The sequence below is a fragment of the Schistocerca piceifrons genome, chromosome 8 (genome assembly GCF_021461385.2).
Source record: "Schistocerca piceifrons isolate TAMUIC-IGC-003096 chromosome 8, iqSchPice1.1, whole genome shotgun sequence".
Classification (NCBI taxonomy): Eukaryota; Metazoa; Arthropoda; class Insecta; order Orthoptera; family Acrididae; genus Schistocerca; species Schistocerca piceifrons.
Genome location: NC_060145.1, coordinates 138,206,362 through 138,218,479, shown reverse-complemented (window position 1 = coordinate 138,218,479; position 12,118 = coordinate 138,206,362). Strand labels below are relative to the sequence as shown.

Sequence of the window (12,118 nt, the reverse complement as noted above, 5' to 3'; positions counted from 1 at the left end):
TACACTTCCTTCCACCTTTCAAGCTGTAACTGGAATGGGAACTGACACATATTTGGTTCTGAGAAGATGCTTTTGTATTCATTCAATTTATTTGCTTATATTTGCTTTTAATATCTGCTAGAGATGATCTGGTAGGCCTAGCTCTTGAGCAAGTAACTTTCAGTGCCTTCTTACTGTGTATGTTGCCACATAGTCTATTATTGAGGAAGATTGTTTGGTCACTCTAGGTGGATAGGTTGTAGCGTCTCCCCAATGTTATTCAATCTGTATATTGAGCAAACAATAAAGGAAACAAAAAAAAAAAAAAATTCAGAGTAGGTATCAAAATCCACGGAGAAGAAATAAAAACTTTGACGTTCGCAGATGACATTGTAATTCTGTCAGAGACAGCAAAGGACTTGGGAGAGCAGTTGACAATGTCTTGAAAGGAGGATATAAGATGAACATCAACAAAAGCAAAATGAGGATAATGGAATGTATTCGAATTAAGTTGGGTGATGCTGAGGGAATTAGATTAGGGAATGAGACACTTAAAGTAGTAAAAGGAGTTTAGCTATTTGGGGAGCAAAATAACTGATGATGGTCAAAGTAGAGAGGATATAAAATGTAGACTGGCAATGGCAAGGAAAGTGTTTCTGAAGAAGAGAAATTTGTTAACATCGAGTTTAGATTTAAGTGTCAGGAAGTTCTTTCTGAAAGTATTTGTATGGAGTGTAGCCATGTATGGAAGTGAAACATGGACAGTAAATAGTTTAGACAAGAAGAGAATAAAAGCTTTCGAAATGTGGTGCTACAGAAGAATGCTGAACGTTAGATGGGTAGATCACATAACTAATGAGGAGGTATTGAATAGAATTGGGGAGGAGTTTGTGGCACAACTTGACTAGAAGAAAGGACATATTCTGAGGCATTAAGGGATCACCAATTTAGTACTGGAGGGGAGCGTGGAGGGTAAAAATCATAGAGGGAGACCAAGAGATGAATACACTAAGCAGATTCAGAAGGATTTTGGCTGCAGTACGTACTGGGAGATGAAGCAGCTTCCACAGGATATAATAACATGGAGAGCTGCATCAAACCAGTCTCAGGACTTAAGACCACAACAACAACAACAATGTGCTCTGATTGAGTTTTGAGAAAAAAATGTCTGTATTAGCACTAGGGAATCTGTATAAACAAAATACAATTAATTCTCTAATCATGTAAGTCCACTATCGCCTAACATTGCACTTCCATGGGTCATTTGCTGAAATATAATGAAACAAAGATTGTGGACCATAAGTCAAATCTTTGGAGCTCAATCATCAGTGAATTGTTGGAAATATGACTGCCTGAATCCCTTATGAATCGAGACCGCGGTTTCCAGTTAAATTCTACATTGGACTCAATTATTGAAAACCTTCATGCTCTGCATAATTAGTGTTATTCTGTGGTCTTACCTTGTGAAGACAATCGTTCAGATATCAAAGAGGTGACCTTTCACCATGGACAGTGTGCAGAGCAGTGCACAGACTTACAGCTGAAGCACATGTCCTCAAGCAACACATGCATAATACCAAACAGGACATCATGCATGCACCAGCAAGATCTTAAATAGGGGAGCTTAGTGTATTGTTCATCAGTATTCACCTGAAGATGACCAGGAGACTCTGTGCTTAAATATCATACCAGTAAGTTACAGACATCCAGCAGTTCCCAAAATTTTATAGAACTGTTTTCATATTCTTGAAAGCCCTCTTCATAGCTTGGTCTGCCAAATATGACTTAAGTGAAGGAGTGAATGAATATGTGTCATGACCGAATTAAGGCTGTTCATCACTCCATACTGTAGACTATATACAATTAATTACCCATATAACATACATTAGAAAAAACATTTATCTATATACCACAAACAGGTCAATAAATGAGCATGGAATCAGGGACCTGCCAGAGGAAATTAAAGATGTAAATGACCCAGCACTTTTAGCCAAAGGCTTAAGGAACATTTTTGAAAAATACTTATTATAACATAAATGAAGTCCGCACTGTAAGCTGAGTGGTCAGCACAGCGGAATGCTGTGCCAAGCAGCCCATTTCGATTCCCGGCTGGGCCGGAGATTTTCTCCACTCAGGGACTGGGTGTTGTGTTGTCTTCATCATCATCTCATCCCCATTGACATGCAGGTCGCCAAAGTGACGTCACCTAAAAAGACTTGCACCAGGCGACTGGTCTACCCGACGGGATGCCCTAACCATACGACATTTCATTTCACCATAAATGAATAGTTAAAACAGCCCTCAACAGCCAAATAACTATCCCTAAACTGCAATATGTAACTTTATTCCCTTAAATGTGTATTATGTAAAAACATACATTAATAACAAAACTAGGAATGCTATAAACTAAGTATGAAAACTTTCAAAACATGTAAGAAATTATTTACATAATTTAATAAGAGCATTGTATCAACCACTGACAAAATCCTTACAGTATATATTGTACGAAGGATGAGTAAATAAATATGTAATTAGAAAATGCATTACCTCTGTATCATGTAAGGAGTGCAGAATAAGAGACAACAGATAAAGAATACCAATGATTTAATTTTTAAAATCCAAATTTTTCATTGATGGTATGTTTGAAAATCAAATTCAGTAACTCATACAGAAAACTAGTAAAATGTAAAATAACATTCAGAATATTGATCATAAAAATTAATATACATATTTTGTATTTCAGACTGTGGTTGTGACACAAAATCAAGTCTCATGTCGGCTACCAGAGTACTTCCCAGACCCTGATCGCTTTGTCCCAGAAAGGTGGCTGAAAGGACATGCTTTGTATCATGGTAGTGTCAGCCCATATCTGGTACTTCCTTTTGGGCATGGACCACGCAGCTGTATTGCCCGCCGCCTAGCAGAACAAAATATGCAAATTCTGTTGCTGAAGGTATGTGAGTTGCAAACAAACTGAAGATAATTGTTACTGTCTGTTTTTGTTTCCTCACTGAATGTGCATAGAAAAAGACTTCAAGTGTCTCTTTATTACCATTTTATTTCTAAGAAGTTGAGCTTCACCTTTCTGTGTCTTAGCCCTGTTTAGAAATGGGATGAAGGAAATGAATGAGAACTAAAATATAATGTCTTCATGACAATAAATTAATTAAAGGCCCACAAACTGGCTAAAGAAATTGGATTTGAATCAAGCAAAGCAAGCTGTCTTTAGAAGTGGGTATAGAACAATAAACTATTTGCAATGAGAAAATGGATATGAGTTAGTATTTTGTCTGGGAATCAAACGTTTTGAAGAATTTTCAACAAAAAGTTTGCCCTTGAGAAACGAAGCGTTGATATCAACTTGATACTTGCTGGTGAGACTGAACAGTAATATATTTTGTAGTTAGGTTTTCACTTATCCTTGAGCAGCTTCTGCATTCTGATTGGCTGCTACAGCAGAGATACTTTTGTGATCCACTCCTTATTCCATTTGCTGATCAGATTTGCAAACTTAATGAAATTGAGAAATTTAGATATTGAAAGATGTATTAATATTGTACTTGAATATTGGTGTTAACTGGTAACTGTTTGTTGGTGAGCATTTTTCTACATTCTCATACCAGAATGTTTTGCTATTTGAGATATAGTGGACTGGTATTTACATATACATCTACATGATGCTCTGCAAATCACTGTGAAATGCATAGCAGACAGCAGTCACCATTGTATCACTTGGTAGGGTTTCTTCCTATTCCATTTGCAGTGGATTGTGGGAAGAGTGGCACAATGTAGTCAGTGAAGTGGAGTGGACTTGATGGTCCCTGGTATTAGCATCACTGTGTGCTTTAACTGCAGTTCTGCATGCCATACTTCTTTACATCACAACAGTTAAGTCAAGTGGATACAAAGAATGTGCTACAGAGCCCAGTGAAGCTGTCTGCAGGATTCTTGTTTGTACTCTTCAAGAGGTTACTCTTATTCGTGGAGAATATTGTTTCATACTCCAGCTTTAGGTGCAGTGCAGGGAAGATACCGATAGTACAGTAGATGTATGTCCAGTTTGACTTATAGTTAGGATGCCTATTGGACTGGATTGATAGTTTAATGTTCACAAGCATGTTTCAAATGTGGAAATAGTGCATTTCAGGTTTTCTCATGTTAGGACAATCAGTTTTCTGAAGTAGTTAGGCCGACTCCTTCTCATGATGCTCCTGGCAGCTCAAGAAATGGGTCACCCCTGAATTCCATTGTGTAGGCCGCATCTGACTATGCCATCAACGTAGCATATCTGTGTTGCAGGTCCTCTAATACTGCTGCAGTACAGTCGTTTGACTATTCAGTGTTTACCACAAGAGACCACCAGAGAACACTGCTCATCATGGCAGTTATTCCAGATGTAAACTAATACCACTATACAACAAATAATAGAAAACATGTTATTAGAGATCAGACAGTCCTTAACATTTTTAATCCTTTAGCAGCCGTGCCGATTTTCGTAACATGAGTGGGTCATGGCACACTTTGTACACATGTAGTCAAAAGCTGTCATTATGATACCAAGGGAAACATGTATGAGCTAAATCACAGTTTAATTTTAGTTTATTTAAACAACAATACAAGAAACTTATATTACATCGATAATTTACTATTTGATCAAACAAATAAGAAACTTTCATATCATTCTGTTGCCGCAGCTGACATATCAATCTATTCCAACACTTTTAAGCACATACTGAACAAAAACACTCTCATCGCAATATAAAAGGACAAAGGCTGTATATAATGAAGGAGTATCAGTTATCACAAAGTTTCTTCCATCTACACAGTTAATTGTCTTGTGAATTTTTGGGAAATGCTTTACACTTCTCCCATGTATGCACTGTTTTCACATGCCATTTGGAAACAAAACTGTGGCATGAGTTACAGCTTATGGTAGTAGATATATTTCCTGCTCATCCACATGTCACACATCAACCTCTTTTCTTGGTGGTAGGCTCCTTAATTCTTTCAACACATTGATCTTTGTATTTCATGAGGAAAGTTGCAATGTTGGCAGGAAGTGAAGGAATATTAATTCTTTCCACTAGTTGAGGCTTCATAAGAGACAGTGCCAAATCTTTCAAGAAAATTCTTGACTTCTTTTTTGGATTTGCCTCATTTACATGAAAAACTATTTGAGCATTGATTCCTACTATGTCCATTAGAGCACAGAATACAACCAATGGCCACCTTCTTGTCACTTGCGCAACGGAATATCCACCTCCCAGTTGATCGACTGTGTCGACTTCTCCCTGTGTTATATTGTCACCCAAAACTATCTCTGATGTACCTGAAATCATGCTTAGTTGAAAGTAATATAACTGCCTTGTTTTGTTTTGGCACATATGAGACTAGCGTCATATCATTCTGAAAACCAAATAAAGAGGAGTGAATAGCCCTACATTTCCCAGGTAAGAAATCTTGTAGGATCTCGCATTTGTTTTTTCTCAATGTGCCGATGCATGTTAGTTGGTTTTTCAAATGGGAGTTGGCTAAGGAATAACTAGTGTACCAGTTACCCATTATAATGTTTCTTCCTGAGCCTTCAGTGTGAGTAACTAGCCTTTGTACAATATCACAGGGAGAATTAGAAACATTGTATGGTCCTTTATGTTGTTTTCCACAATATACTTCAATATTACTAGTAAAGAATGTTTCAGCATCCGTTAAATAAAAATCTTTATCCCATACTTTGCTGGTTTGTTCGGGACGTGCTGAACAAAAAAGACAGCATCCCCAGAAAGATTGCAACTTCTTGTCTACTGTCACAAATAGTTCTGTACTATAAGTATTCTTTCAGTTCACCACAAAGGCATCCAATATTTGCCTTATTGCAGCAAGTTTATCAGTCACCCTTCTTTCTTGCCTTGTACTCTTGTCATGAAAACAAATACATTGTAAATGGAACTGAAATCTTCTGTAGTTCATCACACTTTCTTAATCTCCATGCCAGTACCATGTGCTGTCCACAGTTCAATGACATTTGTGCGGTTTGCTTTCCTGGTAGCAATGAGATACAGCAATCCCAACAATGCCATTATTTCATACCTTGTAGTTTCATTGTCATCCCTTTTTCTGAAATATTGTACACATTCTTTGTTAGATTGAATGTATATGTTCATGTATTTTACAATTTCATCAATCATTTCCATGCTAAGTATTGTCCATAAAGCCTCTGTTTCACTTGTGATCCCTCTGGCAATATGTGTAGGCCCAGGGAATATTGTCACAATATTCTATCTTTTTGTTTTCGAAGTCACATCAGAACATATTTTAATCCATTTACATGTTTTGTCCCCCCAAATGAAAATACCACCAGTGAAGAGTGGCCCTGAATCATGGTCTCTTCGAGTGATAAATTCCTCTGCTTCTTCAGAGCTGTGATTGTTTTCGTTGTCTGGCACAGAACTGAAATCTGGATGCTTGTTGAGTAACTAATCAGGCTTGTTGTCTGTCAGCTTTGATCTCACCCTGGACAGTAATATACCCGCTTGTTACATGTTATCTTTTAATTCGACTAAAAAGGAGCAAAATAAAAGTGAAGAAAAAATTACTTACATGACCAGGCATGTAGCGTACTTTGTACACTAAGATGACACACCTGCATTTTATTCTAAATTACTGTAGCTCACATGAACCTATGACAACACAACTTCTCACTGTGCTAACTGAAACAATAATGAAGGAATAGGGAAGGGCTTGCTGTTTTAAAACAACAATGGAACTGTGCACGACTATGTTATTTGTGGTTGGTGCACTTTACACACAGGTGTGCCATCTCGAGGATTAAATTAAACTTCATTACAATAAGTGACACTGCAGAAGTCTTATCACATCCATTAAATAACAACATGAGTTTTTGTTTGTGAACTGTATTTGAATCCACTGATAACTAAAGAAAACTTGCATGACTGACTGAGACTTGACTAGGCATAAAAGAACCTAAAGTATCGAAGTGTTCACCAGTTTCAGTTTACAAGGCAGAATGTCCAAATGGGGAAATAAATGACAATACATTTAGAACTGCACCATTTGTTTCCAACAAATGAGATGCCTTGAAGTTGCAGAGTAACAGCCTCGTTGGTGCAGATGCCTGCTACACATCTTCTAAGCTGGCACCCACATGTTTTTACCTTTTTGCCCCTTATTGATCAACCATCAAGAAAGCTAGTTTTTGTTTTCTTGTGTTTTTTGTTTTGGTGATTGTGCTTTAAATGTGGCTCATCTCAGGATCAGCAAGTCGCTACCCACACTGTGCATCTCAGATGGTTTTTGATAATGAGGTGGACCATTTCTCTAATATTTGTGTCTATTTTGTTCAATAACATAACAGGAAATGCTATAAACATGCACTACACTAATACAACTTGTGTCTCATCATAGTACCATACAACGAATGGCTATCTTAATTAAACTTGAAGTCTTTTCTCATACTGAAGTAGCTCTACCAGACTACAATGTAAATATAACGATGTGGCTGTGAGAGTAGTTGCTAAACGAAACACATTTAACAGAGTATTAAGTGATAGGATTTCATTAATTGATTTGTATATTTTGAGTAGCAGTTCTGCTATATTGCATGTTTCTTACCCCTAGATCTACTGATTACTGAACGGAGCTGTTCACAGCTCGGTCACAGAGGAGGTAGAATCTTACTTTCACACCAGTTTGGAACTGAGAGCTACTACCTCTTACTCTTCACAGGGCATGGACATTTTTGTGGAGTAAGTGACCAACTGCAGCATTTATTGCCCCCTCCTTGTGATTGTGATGGCTGATACAGATAATTCATTATGAAGTCAATGATATTAGTCATAGTTGTTGTGTGAAAGTAATCTCTGCTTTCTGTAAACTTATGTCTGATAAATCAATGACACACCAAAATGAAATTCATTCAGAATATTTGATTGGTATACCACAAATATATCAGGTGAATCTTGCGAGATAATTGTATCATTCAAGGCACCATCAAAACTATCACAGTGTCACCAGACATGTTCCACTGTGTTATCATGAACCTATCATACTTGTAGCAGGAGGATTATGATTCTACCGGCAGTGTCTTTCTTGAGTGGTCTAACAGTTTACAAGTGCATCTTGTGTATCAATGATGCAACAGCTTAATTGCTTTTCCTACCACATCATGACGAGTATTCTAGTATTTATGATGAGAGAGAAGAAGGGAAAGTTGCACAGACCACTGAAGTACATACAACAGAAAATAAACATAATCCACTGAGTTACAGATCCATTTCATTGACTTAGACATGTAGCAGGATGTGTGAACAAATACTTTGTTCCAATGTTATGAAATATCATGAGATATATTACATATTGACATGAAACAAACATGGATTTGGAAAGCATCACTCTTGTGAGACACAGCTGGCACTTTATTCGGATGGTGTACTGCGTATAGGGGCTCTCAAATTGATATTATTTCTCATAAGTGGCTTCTAATCTCACTGATTTCATATGAACTATTGTCTCAGTTGTGCAACTGAATTCATAATTTCCTGCCTGAAGGATCACAGTTCGCAGTCCAAGGAAAATGGTCTCTCATTAAATTCCAGTAAGACCAGCTTTATTCAGTTTTGTACAGAAACAGAAAGAGAGAGAGGGGTAAGTGAAAGAATGGAAACAACAAAATTTTTTGGAGTGCATACTGTCAAGAAAATGAACTGGTCTTCACATATTTTAGATCTCTGTAAGAGGCTCAGCTCTGCTATATATGCTTTACGGGTTGTCACTACATGTGTTGAACCTAACACTGTAAAAGTGTCATACTATGGCTATTTTCACTCACTCATGGAATACGGCATTTTTTGGGGCAACCAGCCGTTAGCAAGGAAAGTGTTCATTGCACAGAAGCGAGCTTTAAGAATTATATGTGGATTGAGCCCAAGAGACTCGTGTAGAAACAGCTTTCGAAAAAATAAAATATACACAATTACATGCCAATATATTTTTTCTCTCATGTGTTATGTGTGTAAAAATATAGAGATATTTCAACCAAACAGTAATTACCATGAGCATAACACACGGAGGAAGAATGACATACACAACGAGCATAGAACTTTGAGCTTGGCGCATAAGGGTGTCCACTACAGTGGAACAAAACTCTTCAATGCTCTTCCTTCTGAAATAAAGAGAGAGATTCATAACAAGAGTAAGTTTAAGAAAGCACTAAAAATATTTCTGCTAGAAAAAGCTTTTTACTGTCTAGATGAATTTTTAACTAAATAAATTGTAAAATTTTAATATTATATAATACATGTTGACATAATGCCACTAAGAATGTTGTTGAACTTGAACTCTGTCTCTGTGTGTGCTCTGTATCAGTTTTGTTTAGTGCTTTAATGTATTTTCTTTTTACTGTATTGCTGCTCAAAGATTTCACTGTATAAATTTTTATATAATTATGTGCTCAAATGTCTGTATATGCTATAAGATTATCATATTGTATTTGTAAAAACTGACTCGTTCCATGTCCTTGTGAACCCAACACAGTTGGACCTAAGATACATGAAATAAATCAAATCAATCAAATCAGTAACTGATAGGATGCCACCTAGTGAAATGGAAATAATGAGTGTGGTTCTGCAAGTAAAGTGATATAGACCTTCTGCTATTTATAATGTATGCAAACTATTTAGCAATCAGAACATGTCTCCTAGATTTGTGGCAGGTAATGCTACCATATAGTAGACTCCTCACAAGAGCAAAGTGAGTGGCAAATGATGTTGAAAATTTATCTTCACAGTGCAAAGGGTGAGAATTGACCCTAAACAATAAAGTGTGTGAGGTTCTCCACATGATTACTAAGAAGATTTCATCAAACTTTGAGAAATTGACAGGTAACACAAATTTTTGGGTTATAGATGTAATGAAAGACCTAGGAATTACAGACATAAACAACGTAACTGGAAAACATCACGTTGCAAAGGTGAAACAAATGTATTGACCAATCCTTAGAAGACCCTAGAAGTCTACTAATGTGATTGCCAGCACTATGGTTGTTCAACTTCTTCTGGAATATTGCTGAGCACTGTGTGATCATTACCTGAGGGGATTGATGGAGGACATCAAAAACATTGAAATAAGACAGCTGATTTTGTAGTATAGTGAATTTAGTGAATTAGGGGAGAGAGTGTCACAGATATTTTTCTTTTTTTTCCCCTGAGGTGGAGGGGAGGGGGCACTGCGACAGGCTGGGGACACAATATTAAAACATGTGAAATGTGATTTATTAGTCTCATTACATATATTGTGCCGATCATATGATCTATTGTACAGGGATCCCCTCGAGTTTAGCAAAAATATATTGTGTAATGATTTACAGAAATTCTTTTTACACTATTTTAAGAATAATGCCAATAAATACAACACTACAATATTTACTATAAATTACCAGTTCACCAATTTCCTTTGTTGTACACAGACAACACTGTAATATTAGCTGTAGATTTTTATTGTTCAAAGTGTCAGGCTGTCTTCCATGAATTCCTCAGTGGTGTAGTAACATTTCTCTATTAAAATATTTTGGAGTAAACTTTTCAGTGAACCAAGGTCCATTGTTAATATGTTTCTTCCTTTTAATTTGTTATATATTTTTAGCCCCATGTCTAGTGGTGTCTGAGCATAAAGTTTTAAGTGATCCGAAGGAAATTTGAGGTTTTCCTTGTGATGAGTACCATAGTTATGCTAAAAACGTAACTTTTCAAGATTGTGTTGATTATTATATACAAAAATCAAAATTTCAAAAATGTACAATGAAGTAATTGTTAGTATTTTTAATTTCTTGAACAATGGGTGACACGAATTATTTTTGTGGGCAGCACACATGTTTCTAATGATTTTCTTCTGAAGAATTAATAGCCTTGTACTGCTTCTAGAGTTTCTGCAGTAAATTATCACATACTGAATAACAGATTCAAAATAACTGTGGTAGACTGTTTTTCTTGTGTCCATATGAGTGGCACCAGATAAAATAAACATTGCAAAAGCTAGGGAATTTAATTCATTTGCCGGGTGGTCTATATGTGTCTTCCAGTTTAAACTTTTATCAAAGTTTAGGCCCAAGAATTTCACATGGTTGACTTCTGTCATCAACTGATTATTATGGGCTATTTGTACAGGACATATTGCTGCCAATTTAGAAACAAATTGCATTATCTGGGTCTTAGTGACATTGAGATTTAGTCCATTTTTATGGACCCAGGATTCCAGTTTCCCCAGAACATTTTCTATACTATCTGTAATCTTTTCTATTGTATCATTTTCTATCAGGACTGAGGTGCCATCTGTGAACAAGACTGAATGAGCATCAACATTTAATGGTAAATCATTTATATACAACAAGAACAGGTAAGGGCCCAGTATTGAACCCTGTGGAACTCCTTGGGAAATTGTTTTCCATTTGATGTTAAAATAAATCTTTGCTTGCTTTTTTGCAGATAAGAGTTGAACCACTCTAATGCAGTATCCTCAATCCCTTAGCTCTTCAGTATGTGAAGTTGTAATGAGTGGTTCACTGAGTCAAAGCCTTTCATTAGATTCACAGAATATTCCTGAGACTTTTGTACCCTGATCTAGTGATGTGATTATTTTTCCTGTAAATTCTCTGATGGCATTTATGGTGCTTTTTCTTCTTTGAAAACCAAACTGATTTTTACAAATAATGTCATTTACTGTAATGAAATTTTCTAGTTGTTTTGCCACAAGTATTTCAAATACTTTAGAAAAAACAGGAAGGAGAGGGATAGGCTGGTAGTTTCCCATACATTCTGGTAATCCCTCTTTAAATAATGGCTTAATCTCTGCACATTTTAGGACATCTGGGAAAGACCCATGTTCAAAGGACTGGTTTACAATAATAGTCAGTTGGTATGAAATAATATGGTGTACTGTCTTTATGACCATCGAAGGTATTCCATCCCATTCAGCTGAAGTTTTGTTTTTTAGTGATAATATTATGTCTTCCACATCTTTCTGAGTGATTTTTCTGAATTTCTTAAAACAAATGTTTTGTATGTCATATTTATGCCTGAAAATAATATTGTCCTGACGGGCTGTCATGTCTATGTCCGATTTTGATATA

General features: G+C 36.4%; 1 protein-coding gene across 1 annotated transcript in view; it reads left to right on the top strand.

The window, feature by feature from the left end:
• LOC124711595 (cytochrome P450 302a1, mitochondrial) overlaps positions 1–12,118 on the top strand; it is a 214,643-nt gene that overhangs the window by 182,971 nt on the left and 19,554 nt on the right. The window contains exon 8 of the mRNA XM_047241748.1: positions 2,723–2,932. Coding sequence (XP_047097704.1) covers positions 2,723–2,932 — 210 coding nt within the window. The remainder of the gene's footprint in view (positions 1–2,722; positions 2,933–12,118) is intronic.